The 26,308-nt window shown below is 36.9% G+C and overlaps 1 protein-coding gene across 6 annotated transcripts in view; it reads left to right on the forward strand.

Moving 5' to 3' along the window:
* The window catches only part of ANO4 (anoctamin 4), a 171,855-nt gene that overhangs the window by 98,613 nt on the left and 46,934 nt on the right, over positions 1-26,308 (forward strand). For 3 of the 6 annotated variants that reach the window (XM_021552777.3, XM_021552783.3, XM_077783576.1), the window contains 7 exons: positions 2,948-3,048; positions 3,305-3,406; positions 6,136-6,180; positions 10,773-10,904; positions 20,396-20,502; positions 22,361-22,416; positions 22,923-23,044. In XM_021552777.3, the coding sequence (XP_021408452.2) occupies positions 2,948-3,048; positions 3,305-3,406; positions 6,136-6,180; positions 10,773-10,904; positions 20,396-20,502; positions 22,361-22,416; positions 22,923-23,044 (665 nt within the window). The remainder of the gene's footprint in view (positions 1-2,947; positions 3,049-3,304; positions 3,407-6,135; positions 6,181-10,772; positions 10,905-20,395; positions 20,503-22,360; positions 22,417-22,922; positions 23,045-26,308) is intronic. The other 3 variants (XM_021552781.3, XM_021552782.3, XM_021552784.3) reach the window with 3 other exon arrangements.

The following is a 26,308-nucleotide window of genomic DNA, read 5'->3' on the forward strand; positions in this document are numbered from 1 at the left end:
ATCTCCTGTCTGAGCAGGCTGATCTAAGCCCTGCTTTAGCCAGGGGCTCAGACCAGATGAACCCTAGAGGTCCATTCCACCCTTGATGAGCATACAGTTGTCTGATTCTGGAAAGTCTCTTGCCACCCTGGATTTATGCTATTCTGAAGACTGCTGAGAATGTTTATTAGTGACCAGAAGAAAATCAGGTTTATAATGGATATTCCTTCTCAATAAATTCATTCAAACCAACTAATTTATTTGAACATTGGTGGCCTGAAAATTATTGGATTGTGATAATTATATCCACTGGTGCTACAAGTAAATTCCAAACATTTATTCCATTTCTGTGTTTGTTAAGTGCTTTATCTCATTGGTTTACCCCCTTAATTCCTCTGTTCTTCTTTCTTCATCATCTGGACATCACTTTATAGCAGATTGCTCATGTCAATAGTTGTCATTTAAGTTTCCAAGGGGAATAATGTTATATTGATTTTTGTTTGCATGTTCCCATAATGTGAAATTTAGTTTACTTCTCCAAATCATTTGATGAGCCAACCCTTGAAAGTCAATTACGACAGAAAAATGTTCCTCTATTCTCAGTTGGAACATTTATAAGATGAAGGATACTGAGTCTAAATACAAATCTAAACAAGACAGTTTAGGAGATTCCATTTACTAAAGTATTTTTGTAATGTAGATGGTCTTCATGCTATCTTTTTTCCAGATATTTTGGTTAGCTATTTACTCCTTAGATTAAGTGAGTGTGACATCTCATTCAATTCATCCTCCATCTGGATTTGTTTTTCTCTTTCCAGTCTTGTTTTTTCCAGCCTTGTGTTTCTCAGCCTTGCTTATTTCTTTCCTTTATGAACACTTAACATGAACAAACCCAAGAGAAATGTAGTTTTATATTAATAATTTAGCATTATTATTTCTTTTTTCTGAATATAACTTAACCTGCCAAATATATTTTGATTAGATTTTCTGTTGGTTAGATCTTCTGTTAGCAAAGCTGATTGTCATTTTGAAAACATTTTAATGCGCCAACATTGCAAGATACAGAGTAAAAAATATTCTTTAAACAGTTATATTGTGATAACCATTCGGAAGTTTTTCATGTTTCTGCATGAAAATATGTAACACATAAGATACCAAATTTAGATAGTGTTCACTTGTGAAACAGCATCTTCACAAGTCATGTTTGGCTCCCATATCTAGTACGGCTCAAACTACAATATGCTGGAAAATACCTATAAACTTCTTGTTTAACAGCCATCATTATGTTTGAAAGCTGTTTTTGACAAATTTCCCCCATTTCTCAGTTTTTATTGGTGTGTCAGTACTGTAGTTTCTTTCTGTATTTTGGGCTTCTTAGATAGTTCTTTTGAGGTTTGGTGGATTTTGTTCTGTTTTGTTTTGTTTTTTAAACCAAGCTATTTAGGACAAAATTGCCAATCCACTGTTGACTTAACCTCACCTCTGAGAGAGCAGTTTGCAGGAGATTTTTGGAGTAGCAGAACTTAGTTTTGGTTTTGTGGTATATCCTTGCTAAATTCTCATGGGAAAAGAAAAGTTAATTTGTGAAGTGTACCTATAAAGTAAAACATAATTAAAGCCTGATTTAAAATCCATAAAAGTCAGGGAAAGAGTGCAAGTGAATTCATTGTGTCAGAAGCAAGTCTCTTGGGGGCATTTTGTTGCTGTTGTGTCATTTTGCATTGAAATATTTTTCAAAAATTTATCAGCAAAGAAGAATGATTTTTTCCTGCGTTTTTTAGCACCATGAAGTCACTCATTCCTTTATATGTTAAATCCATATTTACACCCCAGTAATATTTTGAGTACAAATATCTATGTTCCTTATAGTCCACTACTGTAGTTGTTTATAGAATGTTAACTCTATAGTGATTGAGTTGGGTGGGGTTTTTTCCTTTGTTTTTGTTTTTGTTTTTGTTTGTTTATTTGGTTTTTTTGGAGTTTTTTTGGAGTTTTTATATGTGCTGAATAAAATCATATATATGTATCTTAAATGTTGGAATTTTCATTCCTATCATGTCACAAAGTAATAATAGAATTTTAGTCACTCTAAGGACATGGACATGCAAATTCAATAATATCAGCATCTATCAGGATCGTGGAGGGAGAGTGTAAAAAAGTATAAACGTCAGCCTGCCACCCATACAGTCACAGTAGTTTCCAGATAAACAATACTAGATTTAAGAACTCCTAGCAAGTTGTATTAACCAAGAATTTATGTGAGAAACATTGAATATAAGACAACATCTAAAAAACTAGGAAATCATCCCCAAAGCTAACAATTTTATTGCCTGGTTTTCTGTCATCATAGTTTCGTTTTCTCATACTATGTACATCTTTACCTATTTATTGGAATGCCATCTACTTGATTGTCTAAAATTGTATTGTATGTAACTTCATGAAAATTTAATTAATATTCATTAGAAATTGAACATTTAATCTTCCACTATTATCATGTGGCTCTCTGTGTTTTCACATCAGTTTCAGCCAAACTAGCTGTAGCTTTCTTGTAGAGCACTGTGTCTCCTCCTGAGTGCAGACAGAGCAAAATTCCTCCTCTTCTCCTCTTTGCTCTTCACACATCCTCTGGTCTTTGCCTGACAGCTTTCTGTTAGGTAGCAGCCATGCTGATGTGCACACCCTGCAGAAAGTTCTTTCATGCTGTGTACACTCAGCTAACCCATAGGTGCATCTGTCTGCCCTCCATGTCCTCTTTTCCATGTAAAGGAGGCACACATGCAGGCCAGAAGGGAGTCACAGCGTGGCTTTCAGGACAGCAGAAGAAAAACGAATTGACAAAATACCAATACAACATTTCAAGAATAAGGAATTGGGGAGCGTGACACATCACATTGACCACTGACTATGGTTTCTTTCCTTTTTACTTCAAAAATTAAGCTCTGGTGGCTGTTTTGTTTCTCTTTTGCAGTCATCCCTAACAAACAGTGACATCATGTTTGTGAAACTGCATGCCCCTTGGGAGGTCCTGGGCAAATATGCTGAACTAATGAATGTAAGAATGCCTTTCAGGTAGGTGTAGCTGTATTTTGTCTCAACCTCCAAAGCCAGACTATACTGTAAAGTTAATGTGATGCTAACACCAAAATGCCTGTAGAAAAGCTTTTCTATAAGATACCAGATACCTTTAGGAAATATAAATGGAGTTCCTTAGATACCACCTGCATTGCTGTTTCTTGTTAAAGCCTACAATTTCCATACAATACTGGTTTGAGATTAAGATGGGCTGTAGCAGTGCAGCTGTTTTCATGGGGTATTCTGTCCTTAGGCCCTTTAACCCCTTCAATGCTGGAGCCCCCTGCATACTTGTGCGCTGCTGTTTTTTAAATGGACATTTCATTGAAATCAATGGGAGGTCAAGAAGATCCAGGTACGTAAGGCAGCACAGAAAGTGCATGTCTGTTTGACGTATCTGGTATGCACCTGTAAATTGCTTGTATAGTATGTAGTTAGTATCCCATAAATAAGTATAAATAAGTATCTCTTCTAATAGGAAAACAATTTAAGCTATGAATGTTTTTTTTCTGTATAAAAAATAGAGAAATTATATTAAATGCTACTGATAACTAGATTAATTCCACCTTGAAATTCAAGTTATTTTTATAATTGATTAAATTTTATTTGCATGTTGGGCTATGAAATTTCCTATGTAAAATATTGCTTTTAATCTGCTGGTTATCTGAACTTTTAAAGTAGCATAAAGACTTCCACTGGAACTTCCACAACCCATGAACTCAGAGGCCTTGACTCTTCTTTCAATTAGCAGGGTTTGCAATATAAAGCTCCATTGATTTTAATGGAATTACTCCTGAAAATAAAAGAATTAGACACAGAATATGCAACTAGTGAGCTGGTGCCTTTGTAGGATTCCTTCTGTTTTTTCTTACCTAAGTATGAAAAATGCCTCTGGTATGAGACACCCTGTAGCAGTAGACAACTCATACGGCAAAATGGATATGTATAAAGGACAAACTTGCAGGCTTATTTGGTATTTATTTTGTTTTCATATTCACAGCAAATCTTCAACGGTTCTTCCTTATGCTTTTATTGCTAAACAGAAAAGTCTAAAAGCAATCACAAGTCATTTCAGGATAGTAATATTCATTTTAAAAAGTATTCCAGCCATAGAAACAATGAATTAGGCCAAAAGTGTGCGCCTTTGATTTCTGTGGCGTTCCTTGAGATGGACCTTCTCTGGCAGTGGAGAGAGGTCTCATGATTCAGAAATACACCAGGAACTCTGAATTTAGTAATGGAGCAGCTTGTTCTTTCCTGATCACTCAGCAGATAGCAAAGTAGGTGTCATACAGATTATATAGAAAACTTTGAAAATACTGAGGATCATGGCTTCAGGATCGTGATTCTTTCCACATCCATAGAAAGAGAATTACTACAGCATTGTTAAGAGGAAATCATGGTAATTCACTAGTGACTGCTGGGCAGGCTCTTTAATTTTTTCTTAAAAACAACAGTACAGTTTATCAATTCAAAAAGTTTTACAAAGTGTCCACAACTCTAGATGGTGTGTTCCCAGATGCCTTTGTCTAAGCCCTTGTTTTAAGAGTTACTGATTGCTTATTGCTCCTGATTATTCAGACTGGAATTGTGCAAGGTCCATGCATCACTGAATGAAATCCTTGTTGCTCCAAAGCAGGAGGGAAAAAGTGGTGGATACCTCTGAATATTGGAAGCAAAATTAAGAAGTGTATGGCATCTTCAGAAACACTTAGCTTTGACCTTTCTCTGCTGAGAAAGGTCAAGCAGAGCAAGATATTGAGTATATTGAATAGAGCAAGATAAATAACACTATCCAAAGAAGGCTGGCCAACATGAAATAGTTTAAAAAATTTTACTTCACCTGCACAATATGGACTCTAACAACAAAAATAATCAAAAGTTCTGAAAATTAACCTGGAATGCTAACAAAATTTTTAAATAATTTATAAAGAATTAGTGTTGTCTCATTTTAGAGGACTTGCTTCCAAGGCACTAACAACATTCATACACTACATCTACTACAATATTTAGAACATGTGTGGTGTAAGCCTTCATTTTCCAGAAGTGGGCAGTTCTGCATTACACAACGAAACCTCTCAGAATACACAGAAACCACCCTGATTTAGCAATTGCCTTCAGTGGATGACAAAGTCAGCCTCTGGAGGAGGAAATCAGAGTTTGGTCAGGCACCCAAATCTTCCAGTAAGGAGTATGAGTCCCAAATCCACAGTAAAGAACCCTCAGATATTCTTAACTCTCATGAAGATGCGATCTCTGTGCTGAAGGCAATGTGTCACATCCTGGCAGCTGCGGTGTGATAGGCGTCTATGAGAAGAGCAAGAGCAGCCAGCAGGGCAGTGGCACAGGACGTGGACTCCCTGTCCTGGATCTCCACATGGTGGTTAGGGGCTGCTCTGGACCACAGGGCTGGTCAGGAGGCAGGCTGGGAGTGGGTTCAGCATGTGTCTGCTCGTGTCCCCTTGCTGATTGTTTGCTCTCACACACAGCTTATTGCACTGACAACAGAAACCAGCCTGAATGAGGGGCACAGGGAGTGGCTGCACACTTGGCGGGGTGCTGAGCACATGTGCATTGGCTTGTGTAGCCTATATTCTGTTTCAAGGGATGTTATCCTAACAGGAATCACAGGCCCCGCTTGGTACTGCATGTGTTACAGCATATTGCAGCATAAGGTACAGCTTTCCTGGCTTTTCTAAGTGATTCCCCCTTATGTTTCACCAAATGCAGCTTTAATAACTCACTAGTAGGCATCATATGACTTACCCATATTTGTGTCAGTCCTATGGAATTCCTGCAACAGTTTATGAACTCTGAAATAGAAACATCTTCGGATCCCCATCTTCCACACATGACAAATAGCAGAAAAGGAGGAGACAATGGGAAAATTATGAGCTTCTGGCAATTCAAATGCCACCAGTGTCTGCGTGGCTTCCTGTGACGGTTCTGTTAATCTCTCTTTTAGTCTCTTCCTCCACCTCTTACAGGCTTCTGTCTTCAATCTCCTTTCCTTCCTTGCTAGTTCATACTGTAACTGACGATGGGTTTTCTTCTCGACTGGCTTCATTTTTGCTGTTCTTCCAGGAGAAAAATCTATTACCTGCATCGCCGATACAAGTTCATGAATAGGTGAGTACAGTTCTCATGCCAGTTTATGCTCATTTGGACCCAATAACAAAAAAATTGTTAAAGTCAAGCTGGAAGGAAAAGCTTATCAGCTGTGTTTGTAGAAATGATGGAGTGGTTACATACTAGGACATCTGCAAAAAAAACCAAACAGAAGTTGCATTTTTAAGGCATTGTGAAAGAAGCAATTAATTTTGTCAGTTTTGCCTTTTTTAGGAATAAGAAAATACTTTTCAAGTGATGGAGTCTTCAAAGAAATAGAAGTATGTTAGTGCAAACGCTGTATCTCCTTCTTTCCATGTAGCTCATTAGGGAGTTTCTTGGGGTTGGAGTACCACAGTTAGAGGGGTTTTTCAATTTCTATGAACCCTGCTTACTTGTAATAGTGATGGCATTATTTATTTATTGATTTCTCTGTGGGGATGCTTAGTACTTTGTTGGCAGATAGGAAGCCAATGAACCAAGCTTGAGAGATGTGCATTTTCCGACAATTTTTGGAGTGTTTTCACTCAATTATTAAATACCTTTAAGGTTATGCTTGATGCCCAGGTTATGTCTGACTTCAAGAAATGAAACTCTTTTCCTGAAGCAGTTTGCATTTTCTTTTTTATACCTTGGAAAATTAAATGAAAATATCTCCAAAATGCCTAAAAAGTATACAGACTTGACAAAAGCCAGATAATTTATATATCTACAATTATCTCTCTCAACTGTCTCTCTCACTGTATATGGCATTTAATGCCATGGTACTCTTGATGCAGTTTTCAATGGTCCAGTCCCTAATCTATTCTTTTACTGAGGTCAGTGGAAATATTTCCAAGAACCTCTAAGAGAGAAAAATTAAATTTGAAAAATCTGCATTTTGGAGTAAACACCCATACCATTTTGCACAGAATGTCAATACATTTACATTCATGGCAAAATCACTCTGCAATATGAGCATATTAAAAAGCATTTTGGATATTAAGTTATTTCACGGTGTACTGGTAACTTGACAGCACCAGCACTGATATCACATTATGGAATTTGCCTTTTCATATTAATAAGCACCAAATGAGCCCTTTGTGGAGTTGAAGCATTTTATCCTTCTTTGGGACACAGTAATAAATGCAGACAAATCTACAGATTTTTGTTGCTGCCTCACTTTCCATTCCCACCTTACAATAGATACTATAGTGGCGGTTAGCTTTGTAATTGGTCTTGACTTTAAGGAAGATATGTCTGCTTTGACTAAAGCAATAGTTAGAAAGGAGAAGGTGAAGGTTCCATCATTTATATGTGTTATATGAAGTTTTGCTTCACATTAATTGTCTTATGAGTCAGGATGCAATTTGAAATCAGTATGGGAAGAGGTATGATCTTTTTCTGGTATTTAGTTCCTGAGTGAAGAGAACACTAAATTCAGTTTTCATGTTCATGTCTATAAATAGCTACTTGAGGAAGAAAGGCTGTAACTGAATGTCCCCAGAGGGGAAAAATAAAAAATATTCAGCTTTATTTTCATTTATGTGAAACTTAGATATATGGCTTCAATAAAAGTATCTATTTCCTCTACTCATAGTTCAGTGTAGATGACAAGTACCCAAAGCCTTTCTTCATTTTTTGAGTTAATACAAACATTATTTTGACATTTGGGCAAAATTTATTTTAGAGAGGAGTTTCGTCACAAGGCAAAGCCCAGAGCATGTCTCTTGCAACTTGTGAACCTGACTTGAATTTTCTCTCTGAAAAATTCTAGTGATCTCAACACTTCAAATTACAAAACATCCCTATTTTAAAGGAAAGGAGGGGTATCAGACACCTTATAGCACCTGCATCATGGTTTAAAATTAAACTAATAAAATAGCTGGCACCACAATATGCATAAATTCATGAAAACTGGCCCACTCATAAAAATCAGTCTCAATGCAAAACCTTTTTCTATTTTCCTAACTTTTTTATGAAAAACTTTTCTATCCCTACCCTACTTTATGGTGAGAAAACAGGTTTTTTTAAATTATTTGAGAAACTGTGTGAGTTAAACACAATATGTATCTTTAGAAAGAGGGTGCTGAGTAAAGGCTAGACTTGTAGAGCAGAGGCAGGATTGAAGTGGGAGACACTCTGCCTTTGAGGCACTGTGTAAAGCAGCTACCTCTCTATCACTCCATCACCTTATTCCTGTGGAGGTCACACTGCTTTCCAAACATCTTTCCCCTATTCAGCTGAGTGTGGCAAAAATGAGACATAGCCTTGAAGAAATTATTTTTAAAAATAGATTTTTAACACTGTGTGCCTGTATTTGTTAGTACCAACACCACTCTTTCAGCTTTTTCCTTTTGGGAGGTGATCCTGTAGAGTACAAACCTGCACTGCTGTCTGACGACACTGTTGGAATGAGCTAGTGGAATTTTTAAAACTTGGTCATTTTTCTTTTCCAAGGAGATAACTAGAGGGGCTTGCTTTCCTTGCAGAAGGCTGTGCTGCATGTTCTGTGCTTTGCAGTAAGGTTTTGCAACCTTCTCAGACCCGTTTGCCTGCAGGCTGACTGAGCATGCCAAATAATCTGAGTCCTGGGAATGGCAAACCACTCAGATTCTGGGTACACTCAGTGAGAAGCCAGCATGAATAATGCATTGCTGTTAAGTGGGGAAAGCACTCAGTCCCTTTGTGCTGTGCTTGTGTGGTGTGATAAACCTGCAGTAGTCGGTATCTCAAACGTGCACGATTTGCAGCATGAATGGGAAAGGACTGCAGATGGGCAGGGGTGTTAATAGCTTAGAGAATTCAAACGAGTTTAATTAACAGAAATGGAAGAGGATATTTAGAAAAACCTTCCTAATTCCTCTTCCTTCTTCCATACCCAGACACACTAAGCCTGCTGAATATACAGTAACACAGGGCTCACTGAATTTGCAGGGCAAAAACCAAAGGCCAAAGGACAGGGATTTCCCCTGTAAAGAACTTGCTTTCCCTTGGCATTTCTATCTGCCTCCACAGACTAGCTCAAGGCTGTCAGGATGCTGCAGCTGGAGAGTTACAATGGATCAGACCCTTTAGAGCCCTGGGATCTGACATCTCACCTGCATTCAGCACAGACATTTGCAAACTACCTTTTCCTGTGCTCAAACTGCTGGGTCAGTGCAAACACTGCCCATGGAGAGGTTATGATTAATTAAGTAATTAAATCTTATATTAAGTTTACATACATGTTCCAGTTTTCCCAAACAGTCCTGATGATAAATTTGCATACATATGCAACACCTGACACCCCTCACCCCATCATGCTATTTCAGATTGGAAGTAGAGAAATGACACTAAAACAGGTACAGCTGATTTATTTACAATTTTGAAATGTGCCCATGCTTAAAAATGAGCATGAGCTTCCTTATCCAAGATAAAACCTGGTGGATGAAGGCTGAATATTCCAGGAAAAAATATATTAATTTTAAATGAAAATATGTGACATTTTCACATAACTTCCCCATATATTCAGCTGCCTGGATATGGGTTCTCCTCCCTCAAACTGACTATGCAGAGGTACTAACATTTGCTGGTCTTAAGAGTTCTTGTGTTGGCTGTTTCAAAAAAATCCCAAAACAACAACTACAAAAAAACCCACAAAACAAACATTACAAACAAACCCCCCTCAACCCTATTTCCAATCCTTGATCTTCTCTCAGAACTGAGTTCTAAGTTCAAAGGAAGTAAATTTTTGTCCTTTAGCTCCACTTCTGGAAACATTCATCCAGTGACTGAAGTATGGGCACACTCCATAATTTGTAGTCCATGATTTTTGCAGGGATCAGTGGTTAGGATTTGCAGTAGGGCTCACTGTGCTAAACATAGCTTTCTTAGGTGTTTCCATTATAACATTCTAGTATGGATTTGAATTTGATTTAGTTTGTCTTCTCCAGTGAACTCTGATTCTTCTGATCATTTCACTGTGTATCTTTGCATGAGTGCACCTGTAGTTAAATCTGCCCTTTATCCAGTTGCTGTTTGTTTTCACCTTCCAAATGTAAAAATCTGCATAGCAGTCACCTGTTAGCCTATACACCCTGAGTTCTGGTGTCATGGAGATTGTAGTGTTGCAAGAAACTACAGTTGAATGAAATGAACAAAGTAGTCTATTTTTAATAGCATCAACTGCAAGGTAAGAATCCATACAGAGAGCAGTAATGGAATGTCACTTGCTGGGTTTAGCTGCCAAAGATCTTTGTCCAGAACAGATCAGAACAGAACTAAACTGTTCTAATGTTTAGATGGCCAAAATCTAATGTTGGTTAAAACTGAATTTTAAACTAACTGAAAATCTGAGAAATAAAGATTTAGAGGCATGCCAAGAACTCACTGGGCTGAATAAGATTTATGGCATCATGTACCATCAGCATTGCTTTTCTCATGAGACAAAATAAATGCTCCTCTGCAGAAAGCTGGTTATGACTAATTGAGTTCAGCATATGTAATTTGGTTTGCCTCAACAAAAACCAGAAGACATTGCGCCTTTCCTAGTTGTAAATATTCAGTATCCTGGTTTGACAACCAGGATGGTTCTTCATAATGTAGTGAAAAAACCCATTATCACAAATGCTCATACTTATCATGTGCTGCAGGATCGAGAAACAAATAAGCAGGTTCCGAGGATGGTTGCCCAGAAAGCCAATGAAACTGGACAAGGAAACACTGCCAGATCTGGAGGAGAATGACTGCTACACTGCTCCATTCAGCCAACAAAGGATCCATCAGTGAGTATTCTATCATATCTCAGCTGCAAGGTGACAACTTTTCCTTCTGGATTCACCTCGGAAAAAAATTATTTCTTTGTTCATGTCTTAAGGACTAGTGCCTTCATATTCGTCTTTTTTCACAGAAAGGAAGAGATAGCTAGTCTACATTTATATTAATTAAAGGTCCAGCTCAAAGCTAAGGAAATCAATGGGAAATTTCCTTTTAATTCACTGGAATTTCAATTATGTTTTTAAAGGGATCAAATGGCTATTTTCTCTCTCAGGTCAGAATTACAGTTGTTCTTTTTTACTTAAAGATATGATTAAAACTTTTCTCAGCATTCCTTATGTCTTTAGCATAATCAAAAGTAGTCCTTCATCACTAATGGTTTTAATACTGATACTTGCATTTTATTCCTAGTTAAAACTGTAGAACAAACAAAACTCTAAAGAAAACAGACAATGCTGATTTGATTGCATTTCTCTTTCAATTTTATGGAAGCAAAACTGCTTGCAAAATGGCAGTGTTCAGACAGTGTTTAGACCTAGCAGTGACACTTTTCCACCAATAGCACCAGTGTTGGACAAGTGTCAGAGAAATCACTTGGCTACAAGAAGCCTTTATTCCCTTGCAAAATGCAGAACAGAAAAAGCCCCACATAACTTTCAGAACTCATATGGCATTTAAGGTATGTAAAATTTTTTATGTCTTATGGGTAGTTACACTTTTTGTGATATGAGAAACAGTCATTGGGTGACAGCAAAACTGCAAAGATTAAGCAGCACTGTTAAAGGTACTAAAAGAAGACACAGAATGAATTATAAGTCACTAAAATTCTGAAATATGTGGTTTTATTCAGGGAGAATCCAGGCTGATAAACCTCTGAAATACCTAATTTTCAATGAATATTTTTTCAGGGATTTGATTTACTAGCTGCAATAAAAGCCAGTAAAATAAACCTCTGCCACAAATGGCATCTTTCCAAATACAGCAGAAAAACAAGAACAGGTGCAAAACTCCAGGGAAATTTCAACAGAAGTCTGCTTGATACAGAGATGGGTCAGTTATTGTGCCCTGCAAGAGAAAAAGTAGGTGCAAATTAGTTTGAGAATAGACCAGTGATACTAAAAAACTAATAAATTAGCATGTCAGCATTAATGTTCTTATTACCAGTAATATTAACTGCTAACTTCCCTTAAAATTACTGCATGTAGGAAAGGGGTTAGTGGTTTGTTCTGAGAGATATTTTGTAGCTGAAAGGAAAATTGATATATATGAACTAGAATTTTTTTTCATTCTTCTGCCTTGCTCATGTTCATGTTGGTAAACAGGCAGGAGAGTTTATTAAGTAGTGTTGGTTTCATTAACACTCCTGCTGTTGTTTGGCACTTCTTCTACGTCATTGCAGACTTGGAAACTTTATTCCCTGCAGACCTGACATTTTCTGCTTAGCCTTCTGTGTGTAATCTTCCTATCCTTTTGTGTGGGGGCTTATAAAATGTTGGCTGAGCTGGTCTCCTCCCAAAAGAGGCTGGTTCTGACAGCAATGGTGCTCCTATCTTGCTTCAGCCTGTTTCCTGTGTTTGGCTTGTTTTGTTTCATTAGAATTTTGAAATACAATAACTTGTTCAATATTTTTCTACCCAGTTGCATGTATGTATTTAAATTTTTTAACCCAGAAACCCACAATATTTTTTTAAGAATGTGAAGATAAATAATCACTGAAATTTATGAGATGCTGAAAAGAATTGCCATCTACAGTAATGTTATGATAATTTACCTTGCGTTTTGTCAGTGTTAAGAAAAGTGCATACATTTTGATATTTGGGACAGTTAAGGTTTGGCTAGAGTGCTCTCACCATATTACCAATACAATGTAATTATACTGGAGGCTATGAAATTGTCATGAGCAGTTATTTCTGGAGTTCAGTGTTCCACAAGCACATCATCCTATAGTCTAAAAGAACAGTGGCAGTCTCTTTCCTACTCTTGGGCCTTTTGCTGTGACTCTGCCTCCTCTTCCATCACACAGTTGTGCCAAAACTGATTCAGAAAGAACAGGTACAGGACAGGAGAGGTCCCAGTACCACACCAGTGCTCAGCTGGCTGACCTCAGTGTTGTTTAAGAATTTTCATTGAACATATGGCCATCTTTTGAGCAAAGCAAATATTTGTAACTTGTTCGGTTCTTGAAGTCCTCAGAGAATGCAGAATAAATGCAAGTTTTTTAGTCCTTTTGCACTGTATTAAGGTGGTAGCTGAAAAATGCCACTAGTGTCTGCTTTTTGTCAGAACTTACGTACAGATTTTGAGTTTTAAGTTTATAGTAGGAGCCATAAAATTTTCCAGGAAATCTCAAATCCTAAGTGAGAAGAAGAAATGAGTGGGAAGTACATTTAACTGTACTTTGAGAAATATCCACAGGAGCCTAAAATATATAATCAGTCTTTTAATTACACTAATGAGGATTTTTCTGGCTATTGTACAAGTATTTCTGGAGAGTAAGATATGTACTTTTGGCAGTCGAAAATATTTTGGATTTCTGTGTTGCCATAAATTACTGTTTATTCAAGACATGCTTAATGAAGACAATGAAGTAAATCACTCACAATTACAACAATCTTGAAAGCATAAAACTCCATATCCTTAGTTTTTAGACAAGATCTCCATGGCCTCACAGTAGATTTTGCCACATACCCTACTTGGAGACAAATTCTTCCTTTTTGCCTGGTTTTATGGGCTTTTCATTTTCTAAAATATTATGCCTTAAATATTCATATGAGCTTGGCTGCATTTGAAATATTGCAATTTCGGTCTAAAAGTCCTTATGTCTTCCTTTCTTCAGATGTCTTTCACATCATTAAAGAACAGTCAGTTTATCTTTTGTAATGTAGCCACAGTTTCCACACAGAGGGCTCCAGTCTGATACAAATTTTATAATATGACCTGAATGGAGACACCATTTGTGATAGTTTCTTTTAAAAGTTTCTTTCCATAGAAAGACAAATAAGTGACAATACTTACAATTTGGTCTTTGGGATGGAAAATAATTAAGAAAAAACCTGACCAGACCTTATTTCCATAGGAAATAATATTTTAAAAATATTGATGCACAATAAGTGTGTGCAACTTTAGTAGATCATGTCAATAGACTTTTTCTTTCTTGCATTTTTTTTTCCCATTCAGATGGAAAAAAGCCATATGCGGAGAAATTCAGCTTTCCAAAAACAAATTAAGTTTGTTTTAACAGGCACAGCTAGCCATCTGTCCTTTCTCCAAAACTGGCAAAGAAGAAAACACAAGAACGACATTTGTGAGATGTGCCTATAACTTTTGCAGCACAGCTTCAGGTTTTCTTTTAAAGGCATCATGGTATACTTCATGGGGTATATCACAAAATTTTCAATACAAGAGAAGACCAAAATTCATCTTATTTCTTAAGTAATAGAAAACCTCATTTTGAAGGAAAGAAGTTCTGCCAAGCACTTTTTTTTTTTTTTTAATTGTGTGGAATACAAAATTGTTATTTTCAAGATAGACTTCTGAGTAGTGTCTCTTTTCTGCAAGCCACAGCTTGGAAAAGGCTGTGCTTATACCAAAGTATTTCTTCTGAAAATTATCCCTTACAAGAATGCACAAGATGTGAAAAATGTTTACCATTAGACACACTTAGATGTTCTTCTACTACATCTTAGTTATTTTGTGTAGTCAGCTGCTAGTCACTTGGGAATAGTAACAGCAGCAATTAGCTGCAATTTCTGAGATAACTGCATACTAGCTAGGAAAATATGTTAATTGCTGTTTAGAGATTTCAAACTCTATATCAGGAGCTATCTCCCCTTTGTTTTTTCTTTTGAAGGCGATAAACTCTCTGATTAAATATTAATCTAATATATAATTGAATAACCACTTAAAATAAATATTTATTACTTAGTGAAAATAAGATTAAAAATTTACTCAATTAGGAGGACTAGGATAGTAACTTGATTAATTAAGCAAAAAATGGCCCTGTATACCAGAGGTTAATGGATGTCTTCTCATTTGTATTATGTCCCCCTGTGGTACATGAGTCTTGTATTTTTTCCAGATTTCAAAGATATGTGTCTCTCAAAGACAGCTTGTCTTTTCAAGCTTTTTCTAGTGTTCAAAGTGATCTTAACAAACCTCATCTCTACCAAGACGTTTTTGTGCCCATGTTCCCTTGAGCCCCCTCACCCCAAAATCACGGGTAGATCAGGGAGCTGCTGCAACATGGCACAGGGCTGCATGGACACTTACTTGTTTTGAACAAGGATGGTCATTCTGGTGTTTATATACATATGCAGTATAATAACTATACATTTTTAAATGGCTTTTTATCAATGGGGAATCACAGATTTGTAAATCCTACTCTAGACAAATATTTGTGCTGCCAAACTTGGACATGCCCTACAAGGTTTTATTTTTTTATTCCCTCTGATTCTGGAAGTTTTAATTGCATGAAAAATAGAAGGAAGCAGGGCATCCCTGAAAAATGCAAAAGGCTCCCTACTTCTATCTCAGGTGAATATTTCTAAGTGAACTAATTTAAATTAAGAAGTGATCTGGGGAGAAGACTGATCTGGGGCAAAGGTAGAGGAAGGCAGAGGAGAGATTCAGCTCTTTCATGACTTTCTATTTTACTTTGGCAGTTTCGAGGCTGTGGTGCCAAATTGGAAACACAGAGAGCCACTACAACATTCTTCATCCCAAAGTGACCCTGTTTTAGGCATATGATATGAAAACCTCCTGCTAGCCATTAACAAAAATGCTCTTAAACAAGACAGCTGCAATCTTGAAAGTCAAGCAAAATGAAATCAGCAAGTGCTAATAATATAGTCATTTTCATGCAAATAAAGTAGAGAAATGTGTGGTATTATTCTCAGGGGAATACTGCATGTTCATGTTGTTGCTGCTACTAAAGCTGGTGATTTACTTTCTCTACGTTAAATGAGCTAAAAACCTGCTTTTACCTCAGCCAACAACAGGCTGGCTGTTGGCTCAGTGATTTACCTGGGCATTTTTTCCTGTGCTAAGGAATACACTACTCACATAGAGATCACTATTTCCAATGTCTGTGTTCTTAGTTTGTACTGCTTCCAGCAGAAGGCAATTGTAGACATGGTGAGTGTCAGACATCAAATGTTTCAGTGTCTGTGGATCCCACAGTGCAAAGATACACACGGATCTGTGCATGTATCCATCCTCCCTGTGTACCTTCGTCACCAGACCACAGGTGTTCAGATTTCAGCATGTTTATCTTGCTACTAAAGCAGAAAGCAGCTTTTTCCTGCCTTTTGCTTTCCAAAATATAAAAAGTAAAATAAATCAAGAAAAGTAAACCCACTATTTTTCAAATGTGTGTTCAAAGATTCAAGAGCTAAATTTACCTTTTAAGGATTTGTGCAACCTGCAAAATTACCAAAGACAATATAGGAATAGAAATGCATTGGTAATTTTTTCTTGGTTGAATTTGCACTAATTTGAGATCTTTCTTTAGACAACAGTTAGCTTTGCTGTGCTTTGCTATCCACAGAAAGATAGTTTGAAATTTCCACTTCACAATTTAATTAAAAAGGCTACAAATATAGCTTCAAAGCAATTAACCTTCACTGACTCTTCATGTCTCTTACAGCATTAAATGTAAGAGCAGTATTTTCATAATGACATTTCTGAAAGGGACTTTAATTAAGGATCATCTCTGGAAGCTTTCCTTCCAAAAGTATTCTCATTATCTTCATTGGGATTTTCCTTTTGAGTAAGGATAACTCACATAAATAAGACTTACAGGACCAAGTTAATGAATATAGCTGTTGTGGAACAAATCACTGGGTTTATCTACCTATACATTAACTTCACAGGTAAAAAAATTACAATGTATTAATCCTTACTTGCTTTTTGTCTTACAAATGAGGCAACAAAATGATGAAAACCATCAGTGAAGAGTCTCATAAATAAAGTCTAAACCCTTACTGAGCCTGAAAACAAGCTGTATTGCTCTTAAGAATATTCAAATCCTTGTGCATGTTGAAAATCTAACCAGGGCAGCAGAAACAGAACAGCTGAGGCAATTCTTCCACCTAAAAGCAACAAGTGTTAAAAAACTCACTAGAAAGCCTCTGCTTTATACAGTTCATAGCTCAGTAATGTCTGATGTTTGTGTGTACCTAGTTTTAAATTGTCTTCAGGTCCGGACCCTGTGAACTGAAATCTGAAGTGTGAGATTCTTCAAAGACTGAGAAAATATTTCTCCTTTGAATTCTTCATTGGATGCTGTGGAACATGAGATAGCTTTGATGGTTATTCTGTGAATATGGATTTACCACCCACATTCAGAAATAAGACAAAATGAAGCACAAAGATTTGGGGGGAAGAAAAGTCCATGAAGCACAGGAAGAAAGGGAGGTGGTCGAAAGGGGTAAGGCACTGAGCTGCCTGATTATCACCTGGAAAGAGCAACTCCTGTGGCTTTTGAGATAAATTGAAACCTCCCTGACATTGTCCTAATTTATGTCAATGTCTAACTGGGATGTTGTAATACAGATACAACTACCTGAGGTATTCTCAATCTTTCAAGGCCTTCCACTCATGTCTTCCTATTTTTGTTGCCAGAGGTCCCTTCCCCATTGATCATGGTGATGCTGCTCTTTCTGGGTCTACTCTACAGACAATTTCACTGAATAAAAAATGATTATTTGAGTTAAGCACATTTTTAAAACCCTATGACTTTTATGTTCAAAAATAAGTGAGGATTATTTTTTAAATATTACCACATGCAGTTCTATCCCAAAATAATTATATTGTTAGGGATGATCCAGGACATCCAGAGGACTCATTTTTGCCACAACTTTTTCACCTTTGCTGAACCCTAGAATCTCTTCTTTATCCATGTCTTCATGGATAACTTTGGAAAACACTCAAGAGCATGTTTTTGACCCACTCTGATAATGGTGAGTCCTTCCTCTCCTCTCCTCTCCTCCTCCTTCCCTTACTGGCACAAGACTGGGCAGGGCAGAACCTCTGCAGCTCATATTCTCACAGGTGTTTTAGGACTACTTCGGCTATTCTGGCATAGGCAGAGTTCTTCATGGCAGCTATTATACTGAGGTGTTTACATCTGCTTCACAGACATGTCTGGTTATTTCTTCTTGCCCATGTGAGATCAAAAGCTATAATAACACAATTACTAAGTTTGCAAATGAATGCAAATTACTGAAGTGTTTCTTTAAACAAGTGATTATTTCTTTGTTTTTTAGAGTTCATATAATCCTTTATTTTGGACTTTTTGTATTCATGACTCATGAAAATAGAAATTCTTGAATACAAACAAAACTATTAAACAAATTCTTCAGAAAATACATTCAAATGGCTACCTCTAGTTGCAGTATGAGACAGTTGTGATAACACATGAGCAAAATAACCTTGTATTACATTGAAAATAGATTAAGATGTTATCTGGTTCCATGTTGCAGGTTTCCCAGATAAGGTGATCCAATTCGCTATTGAATCCTACAAGAGCTCGTCAGAATGACGAGTCAAGCTAAGTCAGAATGAGAATTACTGTGCTGTTTTGATATCTGTGAAATTATCTTCACAGTTCTTTAACATATAGTGCTGTCTGGAAGGTGGGGTCTTGAATAGTCAGGCAGCAAAAGAAAATTAAATAAAGAGCAAAAATCTCTAATTGTTCATTTCTGTTTTACGCCTGCCTTTTAATTTGTTTCTGCTGCTATGAAAACAGCCTAATATAGAGTTCCAGCTTCAGCTGAAAACAATAATGTTCTACCTGCTTCAGAGTATAGATTTTTAAAAATATAATTTCTATCAGCACTAAGATTTACATGAATAGAGTATTTCCTTTTTCTCAAAATATTTTTAATAGTTATTATTTTACATAGTGATTACTTTCAACTGAATTTGATGCAGGTGTAGCAGTAAAGATACATCTTTATATCTACATATCTTTCTGTATCTGAAAGATAAGCCCAGTGTTACATACCTTTTGAGTAATAGCAGCTTGAAATGGAATAGTGGCCCAAACCTGTTCCTATACAGAAAAGGCAGTGGACACCAATTGCATTTGCTGTTTGGTACCAGCCCCCTGGTAAATCAGCATGCAGGTTGTAGTCAGCCAGTATGCATAAATCTTAATTACTTTTGGTAGGTACTGTAGGGCATGAGTAGGACTTTGGGAATAGCAGGGAAATGGGAGGAAGCCAGAAGTAGTGAGTACAGTAGTGAGTAGATTGTAGACACAGAAATGGCCTGTGAGTATCTGGGGTGCAGTGGCAAAGGAGACATGAGATAGTAATCTCTAGAAAACCAGGTTTTATTACTTCTGGTGCTCTTGGAGCTGTTTGTCTTACATACCTTTACTCTAGGATTTTTTTTTACTGTCAGCTTTGAAGAAGAACATAAGGAACTTATGTACACATTGTATTGTATTGAAAATTCAGCTGAGAATTTTGATAATAAAGAGGGAGCACACAAAGTTCTCAAAGTCCAGAAGTTGGACTCCTCTTTTTTCAAAATTACTGTGGAGGTGCAAAGCTGTATATTATTTCCCATGGGTGAAGATTGAGTGGGAAAAAAAATTTCATTTGGGTAAAATTACCTGAGGGGAAAACTGAGCAGTGAATCTCACATTGTGCAAAAGAGAAGGTGAAGTGAATCCACACCAAGCTCCTGATTAAGATGATCTCATTAAGGCTGTATTTGTCTAGTGTGCTCTCCTATGTACTCATCTCTCTATGACACCTCTGTGACCTTAACATTTTATTTATCAGTTTATTCAATTCTGCATCTCTTCAAAAACACAGATGTGGAAACCAATATTACTTCCTATCCACAGGGTTTGTTGGGTTTTTTAAAATTATTTGGACTTACCACAGTTCCATCTAGCCTATTGAACATAAAATTATTTGGACTTACCACAGTTCCATCTAGCCTATTGAACATAGAACCTGCATTCATACTTAATAAGTGGCCTCTGAGAGCTAATTTTCTACTGTAGTTTAGCTTCCAGGTCCAAATATAGAAGCATACGATACTTTCAATTCCTAACATTGTATTCAGTAATAGTTTTCAGTAAGAATGGTTTACCAACTAGATATTTCCAACTGACTCTTAATGGTAAAGCATAACAAAAAAGATGTGAAAATCTACTCCTGCACTTACAAAGATATGCTTTTGCAATTTTTTTGGGCAAGAATTTTGTAGTTTTCAGTGAATTATCTAAAAGTTATGCATATCATAATGAATACTTAAATATCTTCTCCAGACTTCTCCATGTAATTCTTTGTAAGAGAATGAATACTGTTACTGACAGTGTCTCACCTGGCTAATCATCTCTTAATCAAGTGTCTTTAATCCTCCTTGCACTTGCTGTCATACATTTTTAGAGTGCTGCAGAAAGTAATGGAACTAAATATTTGCCTTAAATGTGCTATGACATATTTCTGAGATGCCCTTGGTTTTTATTTTCATGTAGCTTCATAATACACAACAAAGACACTTTCTTCAATAATGCTACAAGAAGTAGAATTGTACACCATATCTTACAAAGAGTGAAATATGAAGAAGGGAAAAACAAAATTGGTAAGTACTGAGAAATTGCTTTTAAATGTGTCTTTAAAAAAAGAAAGTCTGCCTGGCTCATAACAGACACTTTTCCTTTCTCTTTAACCACCTTGTTTTTGACTCTTTACATCTCACCCACTGCTGTGGTAGGGGCTTTACCTGGAAGATGTGATCCTCTCCCTGTAGTATCAGTCAGCTTTCACAGACACATCACCATATGAAATTTATCACCTCTGCAAAGGAAGAGGCTGATTTAAACATGAAATAACAGATTACAAGCAGTGGAGAAGCAGGGAGACTATGCAGGAAAACCTTTATTCTTTCATTAAAATGTGCTTGGAAGGATGGCAAGATTTGTGTTGCTCTACATCTCAGGCTACAGGGCTTTTCCCTGGATACCTGTCCATCCCTAAGGGAGATGGAGGACCCTGTATCTCTGGTGTTGCTGCAAGTCAAAAGGGAGTTCACCATTGATGCCCCCAGTGCAAAGAATGCTATGCATAACTGTGACTTCATTTTCATTTAATAAGTGGAATGGAAATTTGGAGTGGCACAGGTCCAGGAGAGCAGGCAGTGGCAGAGGAGAGATAGAACATGAAACAGTGTCCACCTTCTGCCAAGTCACACAGCTTGAGTACTACACAGATTATAATGTAGAGACAATCTCCATAAAACTCTGCAGTCTATTTCATTTCCCTGCTGTTTAAACCTCACCTTTGCTGAAGAGGAAAAGAAATACCCCAGAAAGTCACCTCTATTTCTTTCTCAGCTGCTGGGATGACGGTGGCAATAGCCCTGAGCAGAGCTGACATTGCATCTAGCCCAAACACCTGCAGTCCCTGCCTACCTCAAGATCTCAATCTCCCTCACATGTCAACTTGTGCTGTACTGTAGTGAACACAACCTTGCACTGATCACTGGGAAGAGCAAAGCCCAGCTCAGTTGTACAAGTTTAACTTTTCTGACGGAGACATTGGAAGAAAATACATTTTGCCAGGCAGATACTGATGTTACCACTGAAAGTGTTATTCATGTTGACTTATTGCTTCTCATTGCTGTATTCTTGCTGCTGTCTGTCCCCTGTGAATTAGGAAAGTAATCAAGACTCTATGCCTCTTGGTCAATAGGGTTCAAATACCTTCAGGTTCTCAGTATGGATATTCTGTTTTGCATTGCCTGGTAACAGTACAGTCCTATTTTGGTGATTTTCCAAATGGAAAGCACCACCATCTCAGCAAACATTATTTCTCCAGGCTCCCATTAAACAGGGACATGGATGAATGAGTGGGTTGTATGGTTACTTTTTTTGTGCCACATAGGAATGATTTTATTTTCTGGTCTTTATTTTCTGGTAGTGCTGCAGCTTTTCTTGTTCCTTTCTGTCTGTTCAGCAACTTTTATAAGACACAAGCCAAACACATTTTAAAAAGTTGTTATCATATGGAAATTATGAGTTTCTTTTGCTTTGGTGGTCTGCAATTCAAAAAATGTCAAGACCTACCCTGAAGTTTTAAGATCCTAAGATATGCAGCCTTTCATCTAAATAGTTTTGTTATACCATGCTTTAGAAGATCAAACTTTAAACCTGGTGTTATGTCTCCAATTCCACTGAAGTTACACTAAAGATGGATTTGGCAAATGAATCTTTAAGCCTCTAGCATGAGGAATGATAGATTTTGATTACTATTTGAACAAGTCTTTCTCTGTATTATTTCTGAATTATCAAAAATTATAGAAGATTAATTTTTCTTCATGTATCGTGTACTGTCAATTTGCTTCAATCTTCATTTAGCCAGTTTATTAATATATGTTTTGCTTTTTACTTGGCCATTTTTCTGCTCCTGTTGGTAAATAATTGAATGCTTTTGATTCCTAGGTCTGAATCGATTGCTCAGTAATGGCTCCTATGAAGCTGCATTTCCTCTTCATGAGGTACTTTGCTCTTTTTTTTTCTTTTTGAATAGACACTTCCCACAAAATTAAGAATAAATTGTGTAGTTATTTATCCTTAATCTTATTAATGACTGCCTCTGACATGCTTCCAGTTAGCTTTTTTCCTTGGGGAAAAATTTCTTGCAAAAAGAGATGAGTAAAGAGAGTTGGTCTGCATCTGTTCTGTAAGAACTTTTTGAGTTGATATATCAGTATGCTTTCAAAGAGGAAAAACATCACACTCTGGGGGGCTTTTTGAGATTTTCCAAAGATTTTCTTTGCATTTACAGACTATGACTTGAATATAATTTATTATAAATTTCTTAGGAAGAATATTCTCAAATCTTAGTGACATAAGTTGATTTCTTTTTAATGCCATATTTAACTTTTGGAGCAAAAGTGTGTAGTTATACATAAGTTGTGTTATCCATGCTGCTAATAAGAGAGATTTCTTAAATATTCTTTTTTGCTGCTGTTATTCATTAATGTCCAGATCTGTATTTTAGGGAAGTTACAGAAGTAAGAATTCAATAAAAACCCATGGAGCAGAAAACCACAGACACCTACTCTATGAGTGCTGGGCTTCCTGGGGAGTATGGTATAAATACCAGCCACTGGATCTTGTAAGGTAAGAATTACTGTTTTTGCTGTGTCACATTATAGATTGAGCACACATTGTTTCACTTCTGACAAAACCATGAAAAGCTTATTTAATTCATGTGGTTTTAAAAAACTGATCCTGAATCATGGGAAAATATTTAATTCATGGTGACACTACATCCAAAGAAATATTTATAGAGGAGCTTGTAGAAAGACCTGAAAGTAAAAGAAGTTTTCTTCCAGAGTTTCCTGACACTGTAATTTGTAATGAAGTGTTTACAGGATATTTAACAGAAAAAAATGAAGAGAAGAATCTGTGGAGGCTGGATATACCTGATGAGACCTCTGTCCACAGGAGTTCTTCTTCCTTGGAGCATGGCTTTGGTGAAAGATAGGCTCTCACCAACTAGAGCTTCTTTTTCCAAAAAGCAACCACAGAATAAACCACAGAATGAGCTCTGGATGAAGTTTAATGATGCTTACAAATGGCACAGAGCAGAGCCTACAGTTGCCAAGCGTGCTGCTGTGTTCAGCAACACTAGTGATGGAAGTCTCCTCTCTACCACTACCCTTTAACTCAGACCAGCCACATCACCATTCTCATGATTTTTATTCATCTTGGAAGTAGCATGCAAAGAAAAAAACACTGAGAAAGCTTCCAATTCCAAGTTCTTACAATCCTTTAAAACAATGTTTTCAAATAGCCTTGTGTGCACTAATAGAGGATTACATATTTCTTACACATACAGAGAGAGCCAGAGCCTTTACTGGCTGTGATGGCAGAACTATTATTGGACAGTAATGGGCTTTTTCTACTTGAAGAGAGGAGTATGGAGCTACAAGATTCTATTAATAAAGCCTTCAGATGTATCAGGATCATTGAAAATACACTGGCCATCAGGAAGGGTCATCCACAACATGCAATTGCTCCAGCTTATTAAGTGCCTCGTTTCATAAGTCCTGTAACTAATAGAAAATTTTGCTCTTATTTATTCTCAAAATTGTTTCCAGATAAAAGATTTATAGAGGATAGCCCTGGAGACAGACAGTGTTACTGATTAAGGTCATATAAGACATATCCATTTCATAAAACAGAGAATTTCATTTCCATGGATAAAAAGCTAACAAGAAATGCAATAAAAAATTTTACTTGGTCATGTAATTTTTTTAATGCTTTACAAAATAATTTATTAAATATCATCATTTAATCCCAAAAGCTTTTTATTTCTTTTATTAATACACTGGATAGAAATTTGGAATTTTTTGTCAAATTGCACAATAGAAATTGCTGATTTATGAAGGAGCCAACAGTTATACTAAGGGTATTTTTTGCTTTTAATTTCCCAGTACAAAAGATATTATTACTACAGTATGAACTGTATATCTCTATAGAATTTTATAATCATTTTTCCATAGTGGACAAGGCTACTGTTCTTCATCACTTCTTGTTTGTGAAAGTGCTCTTGAGGCAATATCTGGTGTTTGGTTCAATTTGATGATCAGGCATCTGAAAGGTTTTATAAAGTATGAGAATAAACAGCAACAGAATAAGCAATGTTAGAGATATGATTATTCTAGACCTTGATAGCAGCCTTCTTGCATATCCTGCATTTAAAATTAAAGATTTTTTTTAAGAAAGATTTTTTTTTTCATCAGACAGATTTATATATATATATAAAGGCAATTGCTATAGACCCCCTAGCTGAAGTCAGGAATGTCCTGCTGTTTTTGAGAGTAGGTGGTTACCTGAAGAGGAGAGGGGCAGGGGGAGCTGTGAGATTCCCTGAGTGTTGGCAGCAGCCTAAATTACAAGCCACTAAACTCAGCAGGTCCAAAGCTGCAGCCCCAGCCCAGCCTGCCATGTGCTGCCTGGAACACATCCACAGCTGTGATGAATTCACTGAAGGAGGGTGACAAACAAAAGAAGGAGATGTCTTATCCTTCTCACTTCACAGATGCTGGATTACTCACATTTCCTCAGCTCCTGCTGAGTTTTCAGAGGATTTGAAGATTTGGGAGGAGCTAAGGAAATGTGAGTAATCCAGCATCCATGAATGAATCTTCCACATCTACAGCCACTCAGCAGTCCACATGTCTATTGAACTGGAGACTTTTCCTTGAAGAACTGATGACACCAGCAAGACCTGCTGTTCATTTCACGTGGAATCATCTCAGTGGGCACACTTTAAAAAGAAGCTTTTTTCAGTGCCAGTTATACTGCAGAAAAATCCTCCCCCTCCCCTCCCCCTCCCCCCAACATAATAAGAGTTATGTGGGATTGTGTTTGAAGCATGTAGTGTGGTTGTCTGTACAAAAGGAGTGGCTGGATGTTGATTCTTCCACAGACATCTGGCCAGAACTGATGCTGCTGCTTTAGAAAGGCTAAGAAATAAATTAGATGTAGACAATACATTTATGTCATCAATAGATGTGCTATTTCTATCTTAAAGTCAAGTTACCACAATTTTAAGTGAAAATGTTCATATTCCAGTGCTGTTTTATTTTTTCCTTAGATGTTAAAATGACGTTTTCATCTCCTGTGCTGCCAATTTGGCAACCCCAGATTTAATTTCATTTCATCAGCTGGCTGCTATGGAGATACTAGTCACTAAAAATAAATTAAAAAAATAATTTGAGGGAAATTGCATGATTCTGCTTCACTCTGCTTTGAAACATGTGGCAGTATGAATGCACAGAGAATAATTTACAAAGCCACTCCTATTAGTCAACAGATGTGGTACTATGACTTTAATGATACATCTCTTGGAATTTAATGTCCATAGATACTTTACAATAATAATTTATGACCCTTAGAATTTATTATAATTGGATAGAAACAGGTCTCAGTATATTTATATGCTCTGGGAACATGTAAATCAAGAGAAAGAGTTGCAGTGATTCCTGGGGACTTTGGATCACCTCCTTCACACTTCTGTGCATTGTTGCTTCCCTCCTGATTGTGCGCAAATTGCTCCTGCTGCTGCTTGTGCATGTAAAAGGACAAAAATGCAGGGAGAAAACTGGTTCTTAAGTGATTGTAAAGGTATCTAAATGAACTTGGAAGCAAAAATTGATGCCTAAGTAACCTGCATTTTGCTCCGTTTTTCCATTAAATGTCTTGACTGCAAGCTGACTGTTCCCTTTCAGTCTCCTGTCAAGCCTTCCTACCTACCCCATTGCTTCTGACATGAGAGATTCCTATGTCCAAAACACCTACTGGAAAGCTCTAGTTTCTGTGGTGTAGAAAGTTCTGTACACAATTCCTTCTTACCTGCAAAAGAGTTAATGAAAG

Source organism: Lonchura striata, chromosome 5 (assembly GCF_046129695.1).
Source record: "Lonchura striata isolate bLonStr1 chromosome 5, bLonStr1.mat, whole genome shotgun sequence".
NCBI classification, from domain to species: Eukaryota; Metazoa; Chordata; class Aves; order Passeriformes; family Estrildidae; genus Lonchura; species Lonchura striata.